At 36.7% G+C, this 15,791-nt stretch overlaps 1 protein-coding gene across 10 annotated transcripts in view; it reads right to left on the bottom strand.

Annotated features, from left to right (window-relative positions):
• LOC128894204 (tensin-1) overlaps positions 1-15,791 on the bottom strand; it is a 332,764-nt gene that overhangs the window by 68,325 nt on the left and 248,648 nt on the right. For 9 of the 10 annotated variants that reach the window (XM_054155783.1, XM_054155785.1, XM_054155784.1 and 6 more), the window contains 3 exons: positions 8,025-8,246; positions 4,701-4,864; positions 3,452-3,601 (listed from right to left, as the gene is read on the bottom strand). In XM_054155783.1, coding sequence (XP_054011758.1) covers positions 3,452-3,601; positions 4,701-4,864; positions 8,025-8,246 — 536 coding nt within the window. Of the gene's footprint in view, positions 1-3,451; positions 3,602-4,700; positions 4,865-8,024; positions 8,247-9,410; positions 9,623-15,791 lie in introns of those variants that run through there. The other variant, XM_054155791.1, reaches the window with a different exon arrangement.

The following is a 15,791-nucleotide window of genomic DNA, read 5'->3' as shown; positions in this document are numbered from 1 at the left end:
TTTTTTAAAAACCAATTTTTAGTAAAAATGCAATAGAAATTGTGTCGTTATCGTTAATCCTCATCGTTGTCTTCGTTGATGAGAAATGTCACTTCTTCAATGTTAACCATTTTTTTGAGTACTTTTGCAAGCCTTACAATTTTTTGCTAGATACTGAGCATGCGATAAGTAATAAACAATTGCTGCTACGTATGAGCAACAACCAATTGTACGATTACCATCAGCACAATCGCAAAATATCTTCTAATACCTGTGTAGTATTGAATTTGGCGTGTAGTCAATGTAACAACTATTGGTTTTACTGCTATTGTGACGTGATTTTAGTTCGAATTTAACTATAAATCCACCCAAATGGATCTTCTATTGAGTCAATTGTTTTCGAATAAAAAATTGTTGAATATAGCTATGATTTTCACGCGTCCAAGGTTCTGACCCCCTCTTCTCCCCTTAAGATTATACAATATTTTACAAAATTTCTTCAATGAAGTCTCTCAACTTTATGCTTATCTTGAAATGTAATAAAAGTGAAAACGTATTTGCATATAAAGAAACATATGTTTCGAATAGTAACGAAAATTAATAATAGGGTAAGTATGTAATTGACGTCGAGTAAAAAAAATGCAAGGACTACAAATTCCAGGAAGTATCTTTGGAACTTTTTTACATGAAATTTCTACATTCAATGCATTTCTGCGTTATCCTACATTTTCGATTTATTTCCAGATCAAGGGTGCGTTTCACGGTTACATTAAATATTACGGAACACTATTTATCAAGGAAATCTGTGTACACAGGAAGACGACGTTGTCACGTTCAACACGTAACCCAGATGGTACGTACTCAAGGTCGTGTAATACCCTTGAAATGGACATCTACTACGGGATTTACGAGACTGTTATATGACCGCTTTATTTACGATACGATACTAGAACTTAGCTCCAGTTTTCTTAAGCGCAGCAAATAGACGTTAGAAGCAGCTTCGACTACAGCAGATATTTCCATCTCGCTTAACAAATACTAGTACTGAATATCGAGAAGCTAAAGTCTATAGAAATACTACTCGAAGTGCTTGTAAATTTTAACTAATAAAGATAAATGACGACATTGATACATCCTGTTATTTCGAAGGGTAAATATAAATTAGAGAAATGGCAAAAGTTAGTTACATCACGGCATTGACATAAATCTGGTAACGAGCGTAACAGCTATATGTGGCTGTAAACTTAACGCTCGTAGCGACGAATGGTCAAGGTTGATATTGCAGTATCTGCCTCATTAATACGACCTATTCTATTCGTGAGAACTGTTACACAATTTCGCCATAGAAGACGGTATATGACGCGCAATTTCCGCGACAGAGATCTATCAATTTCGAATAGTCCAGCCTACCGATAAAACTGATATACATACGTATGGGCTGTTATATTTGACAATGAAATAAGTTTATTTTTTCATGTATCGAAGTATTTAATAGTTTGCATTTGAATTAATTTAAAAATATTGGCAAACGCTAATCACTTCGAAGAATGTTTATAACACTATACAACTTTTCAATTTTATTATGAAATAGTAATTATTAAAATTATTTAAAAAATAAACGATATTTTTAGATCTAAATGGACTTGTATTAAGATATTATAACAAATAAAAACAAGCGGTAATTTAAGTCTATATTTTTATAGAGATTAGCTTCACTGAAATAGATTTTTTAATGTAAAAAAAAATAATTAAAACGAAGACACGTAAATTCACGAATAACCAAGTTTATTAAGAATTAATTTTACTTATATTAAAAAGATGATATAAACGAGTGTCAAATGTAAATTACTTCGTTAAGATAACTAATAATAGGAACAAATTTAATTTTAATCTTATTTCTCCTTTACAGTTAACATAATGAAGTTGTAATAGTCAATAATAATAGCAATAAGAAAGTTCTTTTAATAATAATTATTAGGAATGGACTTATTCCACTTACAAAAATATTTTTGCGACAACATTTTATAGCCAAAATACGTTTGTTTATTTTAAGAAAAAATCGTACTCCATTGAATATATAATTATAAATATGAAAAGAAGGTATCTATATCGTACTAAAATTATCGTTAATTTATTTCTTTTTTATAAAGTGTTAAAGTGGTATTCCATTTTCAAATATAACAGCTCATATTCGAAAAAGTGTATTTAACTAGAATAAATTATTTCTGCGATGTGGAGTATGATAAATGTCAACGTGCATACATGAGTACATTCATGCATTTATAATATTGTTAATACCTCGCGTATAAACGAATTTCTGTTCCAAGTTTTATAATATTTTTATGAACCATTCCTGATATACGGGGTGATCGCGAAAGTACTAGCCAGTATTTTTCTTGCAAATAATAAGTATTTGACTAAAATGATAGAGAAACGAGGTTTGTAGTTTTCTACGATCAATGTAACGGCACGATTCAATTTTTTTGTATTTGTAATATTTTTGAAGAAACAACAGTGTCAGTTAATTTTTTTAATGAAACGATGTATATCTCTCTTATGTAATACGAAAGCGTGTATCAAGACGAATCATACCTGCGCGATACAATAATCTTTAAAGTCCTACAAAATCAGAAATGAAAGAAATAGTTTGAATATCCGACAAAATTACCAAACTGCCAAAAATGTAATCTATAGAGCTGACTAAGTAAAGAATAATTCTAAACAAAAACGAAATATTCGAATTATTTCTTTCATTTCTGACTTTGTAGGACCTTGAAGATCATGGGATTGCACGGGTATGAATTCGTCTTTGTACACGCTTTCATATTAAATAGAAAAATATACAGCATTCCATTAAAAAAATTAAATATCACCTGTATTTCTTCAAAAATATTTCAAATACAAAAAATTGATACATACCATTACGTTGATAGTAGAAAACTACAAAACTTTACTCTCTGCGAGTTTATTCTAATCCTTTATTTACGAGAAAAACGCTGGTTAGTATTTTCGTGAATTCCCCATATAAAGCAAGATAGAAGTCAACGTACTTATTATTAGACACATCTACAACGGAGGTTAATTCTCGCCCCCTAGTATAACTTCCTCGCTGTTATATTTAATAACATCCAGGAAAACAAAAGCAGCGATTCCAACAATGAACAACGATCTCTTTCTGTGATATCCTTGGTCGTACTTGTTAATTATGACATAAGAATTTACATAACGCGGAAGAGAGGGAAGTTCCACCGAATTACGCTGATTTGTTGGTGAACGAATGACGACAGGCTCATAGCTTTGAAATAGGAACTGGAGAATGACGTTATTAATTATCCATAACACTCCCTATGAAAGAGCCACGCCCGTGGATACAGTCGCGGTATTATCTGTGTAACTTGCGGCGAATCGGCGATAAAATGAATTTTATCGTTGACCGTCAACAAGCAGTAACGTCATGCACCAAAGTTATTACCTTCGATGGGACGGAACCTGCAGGGATCCAATCTTGTCGTCGAGGAATGTCCTCATCGCGAACCTGTCCAGCTCCTGATCGCGTCCTCCGCAGATGCTGCTGTAATTCATGTACGCGGAGACTGCCACACCCAATCGTTCCTTGCTTCCCCTGAGGAATTTCAACGTCTTCTTAAACCCTTTCCGGGCTAACAAGGAGAACTCCCTACGCGCAACTCTTAACGTATAACAAGCTCCTGCAGAGCGACAGTGCTTGAAATACCGGAGCCATTGATATATAGTTTCGAGGGCGTACGGTTAATCGTTTCTACGTTATTTAAAGTTAAAGATTAGTTATGGATTTATCTTCTGAAGTGTGACTCTCGGTATCTTCGGAGTCGTATGTAATTGGCTTCAATATTTCAGGCACTATTACCGTAGACAAACTTGTTGAACAATTTAAAATACAGTCGTTAATCAATTTATTAAATGCACCGAAAAAGTCAGAGGCTTTCCGTTCTAACGATAATATTAAATGAAATGTGTGCTCGTAACTAACATTTTGGTACCTTACCTACAGGTCCATTTAGAAAGAGTTCGCGTCTTAGAAAAGAATTTTCTACACTGATACATATCAATCTATACTGACATTAACTTGTGGATATTGTTACCAAGCATATCAAAAGTCTTGTTCTGTTTCCACAATTCGAACATTGTGAGCAGACTAATCATATAGTTAATAAATTTCAGGAGGTAATCGATCTGCGTGGTTTTTCAGTTATTTCCGATAATTTAACGAAAAAAATGATTGAAATAAGAGCTAATTAATTTTCAGTCGGCTACACATTTCAATGTAAACAAATTTTCAAATAAACATTTTTTCCATAAAAAGTCACGGTCACTTTATCTTAGTTCAATAGCACTGTTCAATTTGGATTACCTTACGTTGTAGATGGTAAAAAGACGAGTTCAATGATTAACGATACTCTGCCTTTGACGTGTTCATCGATTGAGAAATATGAGTTAACCTTTACTTTTTATGGGAAAAACTAATTATAGAGGAATCTAATTAACTTTTGTTTGAAACATTTTTACATCAAATTATCGGAAATGTCTGCAAAATCGTGCGGACTATTACGATGGACACCCTGTATACCGAACAGTTTTTTACAAAGTTTCCAAGAACCTGTATTTTCATCGGAGTTTGCAATTATATGATCACGACTGCACACATAAGGTGTTTTCTTCGAATTTTTGGGAAACAGACTCACCTGGCATGGAGAACAACCACGCGATTTGAAGCACCGTTCAGCCAGGAGTCCAGCTCCTTGCATAAGGCGCAGAGTCTCTCCAAACTTGGCGCCAACCCCTGTGGCCAGCCTGCTTCTCTGGTGTTCGGCTCTCCTGGGCGACCAGGCGACGACAAATTGAAAATCTGCAAATCAAAAACAACAAAGATATGATCGAACTGTACGGTAAAAGTAATGTAGGAAAAGCTTACTATAGTTGCACCATTTTCAATATTATTATAAATTATAATATACCTAACAAAGAAATTGAAACCATTTACGGGTTGCTTAACCCTTTGAGCGCGGATGAATTTTTGCTGGAAGTTCTAAGAGGCATAGAGCTATGAATTTAAAAAAAAATATCTTCTTATAAGGAATGATAAGACGGAACTTGTTTATAGTTCCAATTTAGTCAAAGAACGTTTAGTTTCAAAAATAAAAATTAAAAACTTAGGAAACCTTTTTCCTAAGATCTCGTAATGGTCTAATCCTGTTGTTGTTGTCGTAAAGGAAACAAAAACAACAGTCGAACAATCGAATTTAATAATAATGTCACCTTATAAAGAATATTAAAATAAATTATTTTCATATTTACAGTGTATTCATACGACGTTTAATTTCAGAGATAAAAATTGAAACTTCAGAAGACCTTTTCTCTGATATTCAATGTTTACAGCGAACTTCTAACTTTTTAATTTTTATTTTCGAAACTAAGCGTCCTATGAATAAACTGTAAATGTACAAAAATTTCGTATCATCATTTCCTATAAGCTGATATTTTTTTAAAATTGATATAATTATGAATATATACATTTCTCTGAGTCCATTTCTCGAGGGCTTATATACATACATATGCCCTTCGCAGCCAAAGGGTTAATTTTGACCAAAAATATCCTAAATTAGATCATAACGTCATAGATGACATGTGAAGTTTCATATTTGAATAATCGTACTAAGAGTACTGCGCCATAAATATACAGTAGCTTTAGTTAATTAGATACAATACACAACGTATGCAAGTTATTTATGAAATTGAAAAAAGTTAGTTCCTTAGATAACAACGATTAAAAGTCGTAATAAAATGCTTGCAGGTACGATTGGCTACCGAATGTGATTCAATTGAATTCAAACGATTTCTCCCATGTTAGTTTACAATTTCTGTTCAATTTTCATGTGATTTAAATTTTTAGCGTCCCTCGTGTATCGTAAACATTCGATTGCATTTAATGTAACCTACGTGCGCAATTCAGTTAGAAATCAGCCGGAGGCATTTGGACGTGCATGACAGCCTATGATGTGGTATGTAAATGCGTGTGTGACATCTAACGAAGGCCACACTATTGTGAAATCATGCGGTAACTTGGGTTTTGCACAGAGAGGCCGTGTTGCTTGAACAAAAGGCTTGTAGGCTGAGGTGTGGAAAACATAAATAAATATTATGGCAGTACTTTCTAATCACTCTATATATTACATGCACAATTGTCATTTTATTTATATCGCATAGAAATTATTGGCTAACGATAATCAATGATAGAGTAATTTATACTTTGTTATATTTGTAGAGCTTGCATTCCAATTGATCCAAATGAAATTCATCGTGCAATATTCTCTATATTAAAACATTTTACAAAATGCATCCAAGTTTAAGATCATCATTGTGAACACTTGCTATAGCATGAAGTACCCAAATAAGAAAATTAATGAAATATTTGAAGAGTGTGAGACCTTGAATGACCTTCAATCACAGATCATTATATTTGTCTTGAAATCCTCTAGCAGATAGATGTAAAAAATTATATATTCATTTGCAGAAAAATCAAGGTGATCTTAAAAAAACAAAAAAAAAGATAGTTGACAAATAATTTTTTATAATCAAGTTAAAGATCTCTTAAAACCATGCAAAAGTTGTTAAAAACACTTTAAATCGCACCCGCAATAACAGAGTAATCTATACTAATCACGATTCGTGATTCACCCAGTATATAGGGTGTCACAAAAATGTTGGAGTTCCTTGAAAGGGGTGGTTCGGGGGTTTTGAAACAACTTTTTCCTTAGCGAAAATGTTGTTCGAGACTTCGATAAGGAGGTATTAACAGAAAACCCCGACAAATCCGAGCGCCCGCAGTAATATAGGGCGCTCCACCAGCATACTCGCGGTAACATACGAACGTGGCCGCCTAGGGCGTAGCCTATACTACTGCGGTCGCTTCACCGGCAACTCACGTAGATCGTTCGCACACGGGCGCAACTGATCAGTTTCAAACCACTCTGAAACTAAGATTGCATGCGACCGTGGATCTAGGTAAAACAAAGATAGTGGAGCAGGTAAAAGAAAGAGCGCTAGAAAATTCAGATCTTTCGGTACGAGTCTGGCGGCAACGCGCTTCATACCAAAACATCAACCACAATGTGCTGAGTCGACCTATCAGAAATGTTGAGAGTTTCTGCTATCTCTCTAATGCCAACCCGACGATTTCCAAGTACGATTTCCTTCACTTTTTCAATATTATCGTCATTAACAGAGGTGGATGAACGACTCGCATGAGGCAAGTTTTTTACGACTTCACGACCCTCACTGAATGCTTTATGCCACTCAAATACTTGAGTTCTCGATAGGGTAGACTCCCCATAACACTTCTGTAACATTTTCAAAGACTACGTAGTCGTAATTCCATTGGAAACACAAAATTTCAAGCAAACTCATTGTTCCATTTTTTTTCCATAGTAAAAATCGCCAGACAAACTTTTCGCGTCGTACACAAATGGCTGCCTAACTCACAAAAAAAGGACGTATCCCACGCGCACTTCACACGAATGTCAAAGAAAGTTATACCAAACTAGGAAGAAAATATTTTACCGATTCAGTTTACGCGAGCGATTTAAATGGACCAGTCCGGGTCAAATTTGATCAGATGGTACTACTGCGGGCGCTCCACCGGCATACTCGCGGTAGCATACGAGCGCGGCCGTCTAGGGCGTACCTATACTACTGTGGGCGCTCCAATTGGTCGGGGTTTTCTGGTAATATCTCATTAACGAAGCCTCGGACAACATTTTCGCTAAGGAAAAAGTTGTTTCAAATCACCCCCCGAACCAACCTTTTCAAGGACCTCTAAAATTTTTGGGACACTCTGTACATTTGTAATATATCCACAGAATTGGGAACAAGAACACAGAATTTTGACGAACTCGATAAAGATTATACTGAAATCGTTTACCTTCTTATTCAATGGCAAACGTTATTTAATAAAAATGTCACGCAGAGTATGCGGTCATTAATTCGTTTGATATTTGCTCGATGCTCACCATATAATTATCAGTGTGCTTCCCTCGCAGTAGCGTGGTTGCGTGTTCAAGGACTCCTTGGGCGTCCTCTCTGTACCAAAGCGCAATGATCCTTTGGGTGACGTAACAAAACTCCGTCACTTCCGTGACGCGACCTCCACCCTTTCCTGATCCTGTCGTCGTCGCGTCCGCGCCGACGCCTGGCGTCCTCGCGGGTGTCGTCGCCGACGAGGACGTCTGCATCTGGAACAACAACGTCCATAATTAATGGAACTGATATTCCCAACGGAGGTTCAATCTACTCCTGTCGCGACTTCTGGACCACGACCAAACTCTCCCAGGTCGCTACGTGCCTCTAATACGCGATCAACCTTTATCAATCTTATTAGATTAGTTTCAGTCAAGTGGAGCAGATATATTAGATAGATTGTTCCAAATATTCTCTGGTTTTGATTATTGTTGTTAGTCATGGATCATTTATTTCTTACCGAAGTGGTTTTGATTCATCGTGGTCTCACTTCAGTAGTGTTCTACAATAACTAGTGGTCAAAGTATTTATTTAATTGTTTAAATTTCATGTAAGCAACATATACATCCCATATACTTTTAGTTAAACATAATAATGCTAAAAATTGTGTTGCCTCAATTATAGTATTTCGCATGACAGAGATAATTGGCTCCGTTTATACATAATTCTTCCACGTATCTTAATTTATCAAATTCAATTATGACATTACCATGTTTTGAAGGTGATTCTGAAACTAGAAGTCGAAATGTAAGTAACTAAAACGTTATTTAAAAGAACAAAACGTATTATCCTCTAACGTAATACGTCACAGTGTAGTTCAACTGTAAAAATATTTCCTCGTTATTATATATTACGTTAAATTAACAATCTCCTAAGTTCTTAACCGACACTACATTACAATGAATCTATATGAGTACATAAACTTAGTCTCAACCTGATGGTCATTAGAATGTATGTACATATACGAAGTTCAGTAGCCAATATGTTTTACTAATCGTTGCTTTTGTAACAGATTATAAATGTACTTGACAATTATTAGGTGTAGAAATTAATTCCCTTGCATTCAATTATTTCTAAGTCTAATTTAAAAAGAAACATTTACCTGCCGTTTTGTTGCATTGAAGTACCAACGTACACAGTAATGAAACACACAGATTCTTTCGACATTTGATCGTACAACTATGTGTGCTTTCTTGGAATGTGCGATGAAGGGAAAATTACAAATGGTATGATTTTTCTTTTTAAACAAATGGTACGTTTACCTTGGCGTGGAACAGGATTAATTTCTACACTTAACATTATTTATCATCGTCGTCCATTACTGGAACGAAATTCTACTTGTTGCTCGGAATAAGTACACGTCTCCATAGAGAATGAACCTTGGTGAACTTTGGTGCGTAGACAATCCTGACGACGAAAGTGTCCGGCATGGCGGTGCCCTTATGGGAGCCGCGGTATCAGCACGAGTCGTCATGAAATCTTGACGTTTTAACGCGAACGCCGCGATTATCCTAATAGGGAAGCCGACAGAGGTGAGACACGAAGACGACTCGCCACGACGGAATGACGGACTGCCTGGTATTGTGTATCGCTCGGTTCAGCGAGACTAGTGAATATCTAATGGTCACTAGTCTTGTCCGACGTTTGTACTGCGTTTCTTCTTTGTACATCTGACGTGCACGTCTCCTCCCTCCACGCCGGCGTCGACGAGTGTATGGACGATTTCTGTATGCGCGTGTGACGTAACGAATTCGTCCAGGTAGCGTGACTTCGGTTCAAGTCACGCTTCGTCATTAGACGCGAGACGCATTAGTTGCGCGGATGAAGCGAGGCGGTGTGTTCTCCATGGAGAACGCGATAAGCAACGTGCGTAAGTAATTCGACTTCAAGGGCGACGCGAAAAAATCGCGACGACCAAGAGATACGCATAGGTTTCCTGTCGGTAAATTGCGCCGCGTTTTCCTGTTAAGATTGGTTAGCGTCGAACAGCGTTTCTTCGGGACGAGCAGGAACGGAAATGACCGACGACTTTGAAGCGTTAACGAGAAATGTTTGAAGAAATCCTTCGACGCTCCTTGTTATATGAGGTGAGAAACAGAAAACATCAAGGAGGATAGCGTGGTACTGTCCAAAGAAGTCAATATCGTGGTACAAACGAATCCCCTGTTCGACGATATCTTCAAAATTATTTAAGGGATAACGGTGTTTTTGTTTCTAAATCGCACAACATATTTTTAACTCCGTATCTCCTCTTGAGATGTAAAGCAACGAAAACGCCAACACTCTAATTTTGTAACCGCTGTTGCGTCTTTGTCCTCAGGGTGATTCAAGACATAGAGAAATGCAGAAATAAGAGCGAAGAGAATAGCACTTGTTTACAACAGCCACGAAACTTAAATGCACGAAATTGATGCGCCTCGGAAAAGCTATGGAGCGTCCGAAAAATTGATTGATCTCTGTAATGGGGTCGAGGAACTTTCCAAAAGAATAGACGGAAGACACAGTGCCAATGATTTATTTAAAAATTACAGGACTTCATTCAGCGCAAAACAAGAAGACTACAAATTTGTCACACAGTAGAGCATTCACGACACCAGAGGCACTCTTTTCAACGACCTACGAGACTCCATTTTTCGAACTTCAATTACCATTTCGTTCTGGGTGGCAGGTAGTCATTTAAGAAAACGTGCTTCGTTTAATCACAGAATCGGGTACGGAAATTTCATCTGTCAATTTTTTCACTGATAACGGAAATGTTATCCACGCCATATATGTGCGTTTCTCGTCGAAAACTGCGATTATCCGAAATGAAATTCGTTGGAATGAAGAAACAATTTTATCTGAGACAAATTTGTTTATCACATATTAATCACCTTAGTACTGTTACAAAAAATCCCTGCGGATAATAAAATTAAAAGGAATAGTATCTCAGATTCTATTACACTGACAAAATCTTTTTAAAATTCATAATTTTGATAATAATGGAAGAAATGTCATTGTTCGTGTAATTGTATATATTTGCTGTTTCACGAAAATAGGTATACATGACAAAAATACATGAAAAGTTACATACAGGAAGAAATTACACACAGATCAGGTTGTCTGTTAAGATTAATATGTATATACATCATTATTTATAATACATAGTTTGTAATGTGGTTTTCACCGAGAAAGAAAATTGTATTGATTTAATAAATTATCCTTAAAAAGCATACAAAACTACTAACCCCTATTGTATTCATTCTTTTATACCTACTCAAATTTTAAAGATATATTAATAAATATAGAAACATATATAAGGTGTGTTCTCACTCTGAAGTAACGAATTAGAACCGATAATAAATGGAGCACTAAGCTTCTCTTAAGGGCCCCAACAAATTTACACAATTTCAAAAAAGTCCAAATTTTCGGGATACTGATTTCTCCTGTTACCTATAAGCCTTTGGATAGTAAAATATCGTCGAAGTTTCTAGCTTGAGCATTCCACGAAAATGTGTGGATGCTACTAGACTCTTACGGCGGGTGTCCACCTAAGAGTTTTGTTATCAATACTAAGACTCTCCAGTGGACGTACTTAGAGTAAGGATTCTTTCACACGAGTATCTATTCCAGTACGAAAACTGTCGTTCGTTCGAGAGACTCTCATTCTTGATATCGATTCAAGAGTAAAACTTTAAAGTGGACATCAGCCATGGACAAGCGTGAGAAACGCGAAGACCACCGCGGCGTAGTGGGCAGTCCAAGCTTCCATGGAACGACAGCTGCGGTAGGACCGCGGAGGGTAATAGCAATTTCACACGTGAGACTAACGGTGGAAGGGATTTATGGCCGTAGCAGACCGCGACGTATGAGCGAGCTTAGGCCGGCTGCAGCCGCGAGACGCAGCCCGTCGCGTTATGATCCCCTTAAACGTATTTTTAGAGACGCTAGTCTCCTTCTCGTTCGAATCCTCGCTTCTAATATGCGTTCGTCCTTCTCGGGCCGAACTGTCGGTGGCTTGAAGCCTTTTTTGCCGACACCCAGCCGTGGTATCGTTAAATTTTCAATTTACACCGGCGACACGGCCGCGTGGGCGGAAATCGTTCCGAGATTCATGAGGGTTGAACGAATATTGCGCGGGGTGGAGAGGACCGCCGTTCCTGAGAATTGGATCAGTGTCGTACTCGCGAAACTAAAACGAAGGTAGCTACAAAATCGCTAGAAGTTCGGCTTGAGTCGAAACTTAAATAGTTGGTCGCCGGTACCGAGGAAGTACTTCGAGTCGTTACACAACATCAAAACTCTATCATGCATTGTAAAACACGCGATACTGACTTCAGCGATGGATTAGAAATACGAAAGCAACGGAGTTACATATAAATGTGAATCATATATGACGTTGTTTTAAAGTTATAACCACTGATAATTCCTAATCCTAGACTGAGTACATGTAACTGACTCAAGCACATCATCTTAATACAATGCTTGATAAATCCTTGATATCTCTTAATCTTCTTCCCCATTGTCATGTATAGATCAGTCACGTTCATTCTTGCGATATGTCGCTAATTTGGCGTGCGTTACAACTGATAACGAATAAATGTTGAATTCTTTATATGTGAGCGCTTTTTGGTCCTGATATAAGTACGAATTGAAAAATCCTTAACTAATTTGCGAACTAAGACTTCGTTATCGTAATATATATATATATATATATATATATATATATATATATCAGGGCTGGATATGACAACCCGAAAGGCAGATAGACGAAATTTCATTGTTGCACTACATGCGAAGAAAATCGAATGTTCCGTAAAATTTAATGTTTATCAAATTTAAATGACTATTTTTGTTTAGCAAGGGACTTTGCACGTCGTACATAAACTACAAACGATAACTACTGGCTACGCCATTAACAGGACGCAATTAATCTAGGGGCGCCGAGAATGTCGCGCCGGTAATGTCAATTATCGTTAATCCGCGTAATTGCCGGCGGCTAATTTCTAATTGGAAGTATAGTGCTAAGCGAGAGTGGGTTTTATCGTTATCGACTTCTTTCCGCCCGACGTGCACTCTGGATGCCAACATATGGCCTGGGTTTAATCGATAGTGGGACATTTTCGTTACGAGAGATCCTTGAATAAGTATCACTTGCATCCTTCCGGTTCCTAAACTACTTTGTTACGATCAAGTATACTCTTTTCAAAACTTCGTTAATGACAATTACATTCTTCGGTCAAGGTGTTAATACCATTACAAAGTTTGTAGACTTACTTTGAAGTTCTAAAAGTTAAGCGATATTCAACGCTCTTTTTCAGAAAGCTACTGCACATAGAAATGTAAAACGCTGTATCTGTGTACATTTCTTCGCGTTCCACTGCCAAAGGAAAAACTCGAACCAGACCTGTTTTGAATAAAACTTTGCAGAAAAGTAGACAGTGAAGTAGATAAGAAAGAATCTAAAACTTAACTTTTTCTTTCCTCCGAAAATTCACTCAAAGAGAGCGAGAAATCGAGCATTAAAGTATTGACATTCTGGTTTATTGGTTGAAAGCTGAATTATAAAAAATTTTCCATGAACATAACATCGAATTTGTCGACATTGAATAACGATTCTACCTTACGGTATAGACTCTTTTCCTGGATGGATTTTATTTTTTATTACGTGAAATAATCGAATTACATCCGTAATGAATAGAACAAAATCAGTTTTCGTTGGTTCGCATCATCAGAGAATATCAGTAATACAAGTCGTGTTATTCTGGAACTGTACTGCTTCGAGTGACGTGGAACACTGTTCTTATCTTCCAAACAAATTGACCACCACAAACATAACTTTAATTAAATCTGGTACACATATTGTATATACAAGTAGGAGTACAAAATTTAAGAAGTGTATGTCAAGTATTTTGGCTGTAAAGAAATCGTAAAAATAGCCGTGAACTGATAAAAAAGAGCACCTCCTTATCGAACAGCCTTTCGCATATGTAGTCACAGGTTACTGTCAGTGTGTTCTCACACCGGGTTGCGTTTCACATTCAACGTTCCTCTCCCGCGTATATTTCCAGAAGAATGGCCGCAGTCGAAGAGCAGATAAGGGATCTGCGAGTACATTACACGGTCCGCGTCAATATACTTGGATTATCTTGACAGAACATCAATTGATACCTTCGCTGTTCATAGGTTGCGCTAATTTATTAGAATTTTGGCGAATAAATATCTACAGTGTCGACGTTAACGCGTACAGAACGCTTTGGCTAATGGACTATCCAGCGGTATAATTGCAGAAAAGCTCGCGTAATAAAGCGCGGTTTGTACAATTATTAAAAATAATCGTCCGAGTTAATACCGACGATGTTATTAATTATATCGAGTCATAAGTCCGCTTAAGTTCTTATCGTGATAATATCAAAGACTGCCTTTATAAACAACTTATCTAATCAATGATATGTGTGTCATTTTGATCAATAACCATCTCCTATGAGGACTTCACAGAGTTGTTATTTTAACATCTCCCGTGAATTGATCATCTACCTTAGGGATTTGATCAAATCTCTATTTTTATCATTTCCCTGCGACATATATAATGATATTGATTACGATAAGTCATTAATCCGTTTCCCTTTTAATCGTGATAATATCAAAGACCATCAAATTTATAAACAACTTATCTAATCACTTATAAATGAGTCATTTTTATCTTCATTTACTCGCCATTGTAATCCTTTCCTATGAGAAGTTCGACTCGAATTGTGGTCCGAGCAAGACGTATTTACGTGTTCGTATCAACGAGTATTTATTCAGCTATTTACAGTGTCAGTATTGTGTATGTTTGACAATAAAATGTGCGTTAATTTTCACTCCACGTGATATTAGTGCTAAAAATTTTCGTGAATTCCAAAACCACAACCGAGCCTCTGACTAAAGGAGCTTCATCGTTTCACATTCCTCAAAAAACTGAAGCCATGGATCGTAGAACAGAATATCAAATTGACGAAGAAGGAATAGTTTTTGATGCAATCGAAGGAATGTCATCTCACGACTACGCCTTTGTGATCGGGAAATATATTAATCCTAGTAATATCAAATTTGTCGATCGTACTTCGCAAGACAGTGTTCGTATGTACTTAAGCAGCAAGGAAGCAGTCGACGAGTTAATCGAGAAAACTACCCATGTAAACATAGGAGGACGCACTCTGACAATCGGAAAACGTGTAATTCTATCCAAAGTGTGTCCGAGTATACCGCACAACACCATCATAGAAGAACTCTCAAAACGTAGTATCCACCCGGTATCTCCAATCATTTTCATTCGAGCGCATTTGGGTGACCCCGATTTTTCCCACGTTTTAAGCTTCGATAGAGGATGTACATACATCCTAATGAAGTTCAAAATATTCCAAAGTCTCTTTCAATTAATTATCGCAATACTGTCTACTGTATCTATTTAGAAATGGAAAAATTAACGTACTTCCTATATAAAGAAGAAAGCCACCACCTAGCCAGGTCCAGCAAAAATGTAACTTCAGCAGAAGAACCGTAAACCAGTAAAGATGTCATTGCGGAACCCAAACTAACGAAGTCACCGACAGGATCCCCAACCAAACTACCAACTGATACGCCAACAATTAAAAGTTGCACTAAAAGATGCAAAAAAAAGCACCAGCTCTCACGAAAACCCGACACGATTTAATTTATCCAACTCCGAGCGCGAAAAAATATGGAGAATAAGAGCAATATATAGAAAATATAGAAATACACCTTAAGCTACGATGAAT

The sequence above is a fragment of the Hylaeus anthracinus genome, unplaced genomic scaffold, assembly GCF_026225885.1.
Source record: "Hylaeus anthracinus isolate JK02 unplaced genomic scaffold, UHH_iyHylAnth1.0_haploid 3, whole genome shotgun sequence".
Taxonomy (NCBI): Eukaryota; Metazoa; Arthropoda; class Insecta; order Hymenoptera; family Colletidae; genus Hylaeus; species Hylaeus anthracinus.
This window is presented reverse-complemented; position numbering and strand designations above follow the sequence as displayed.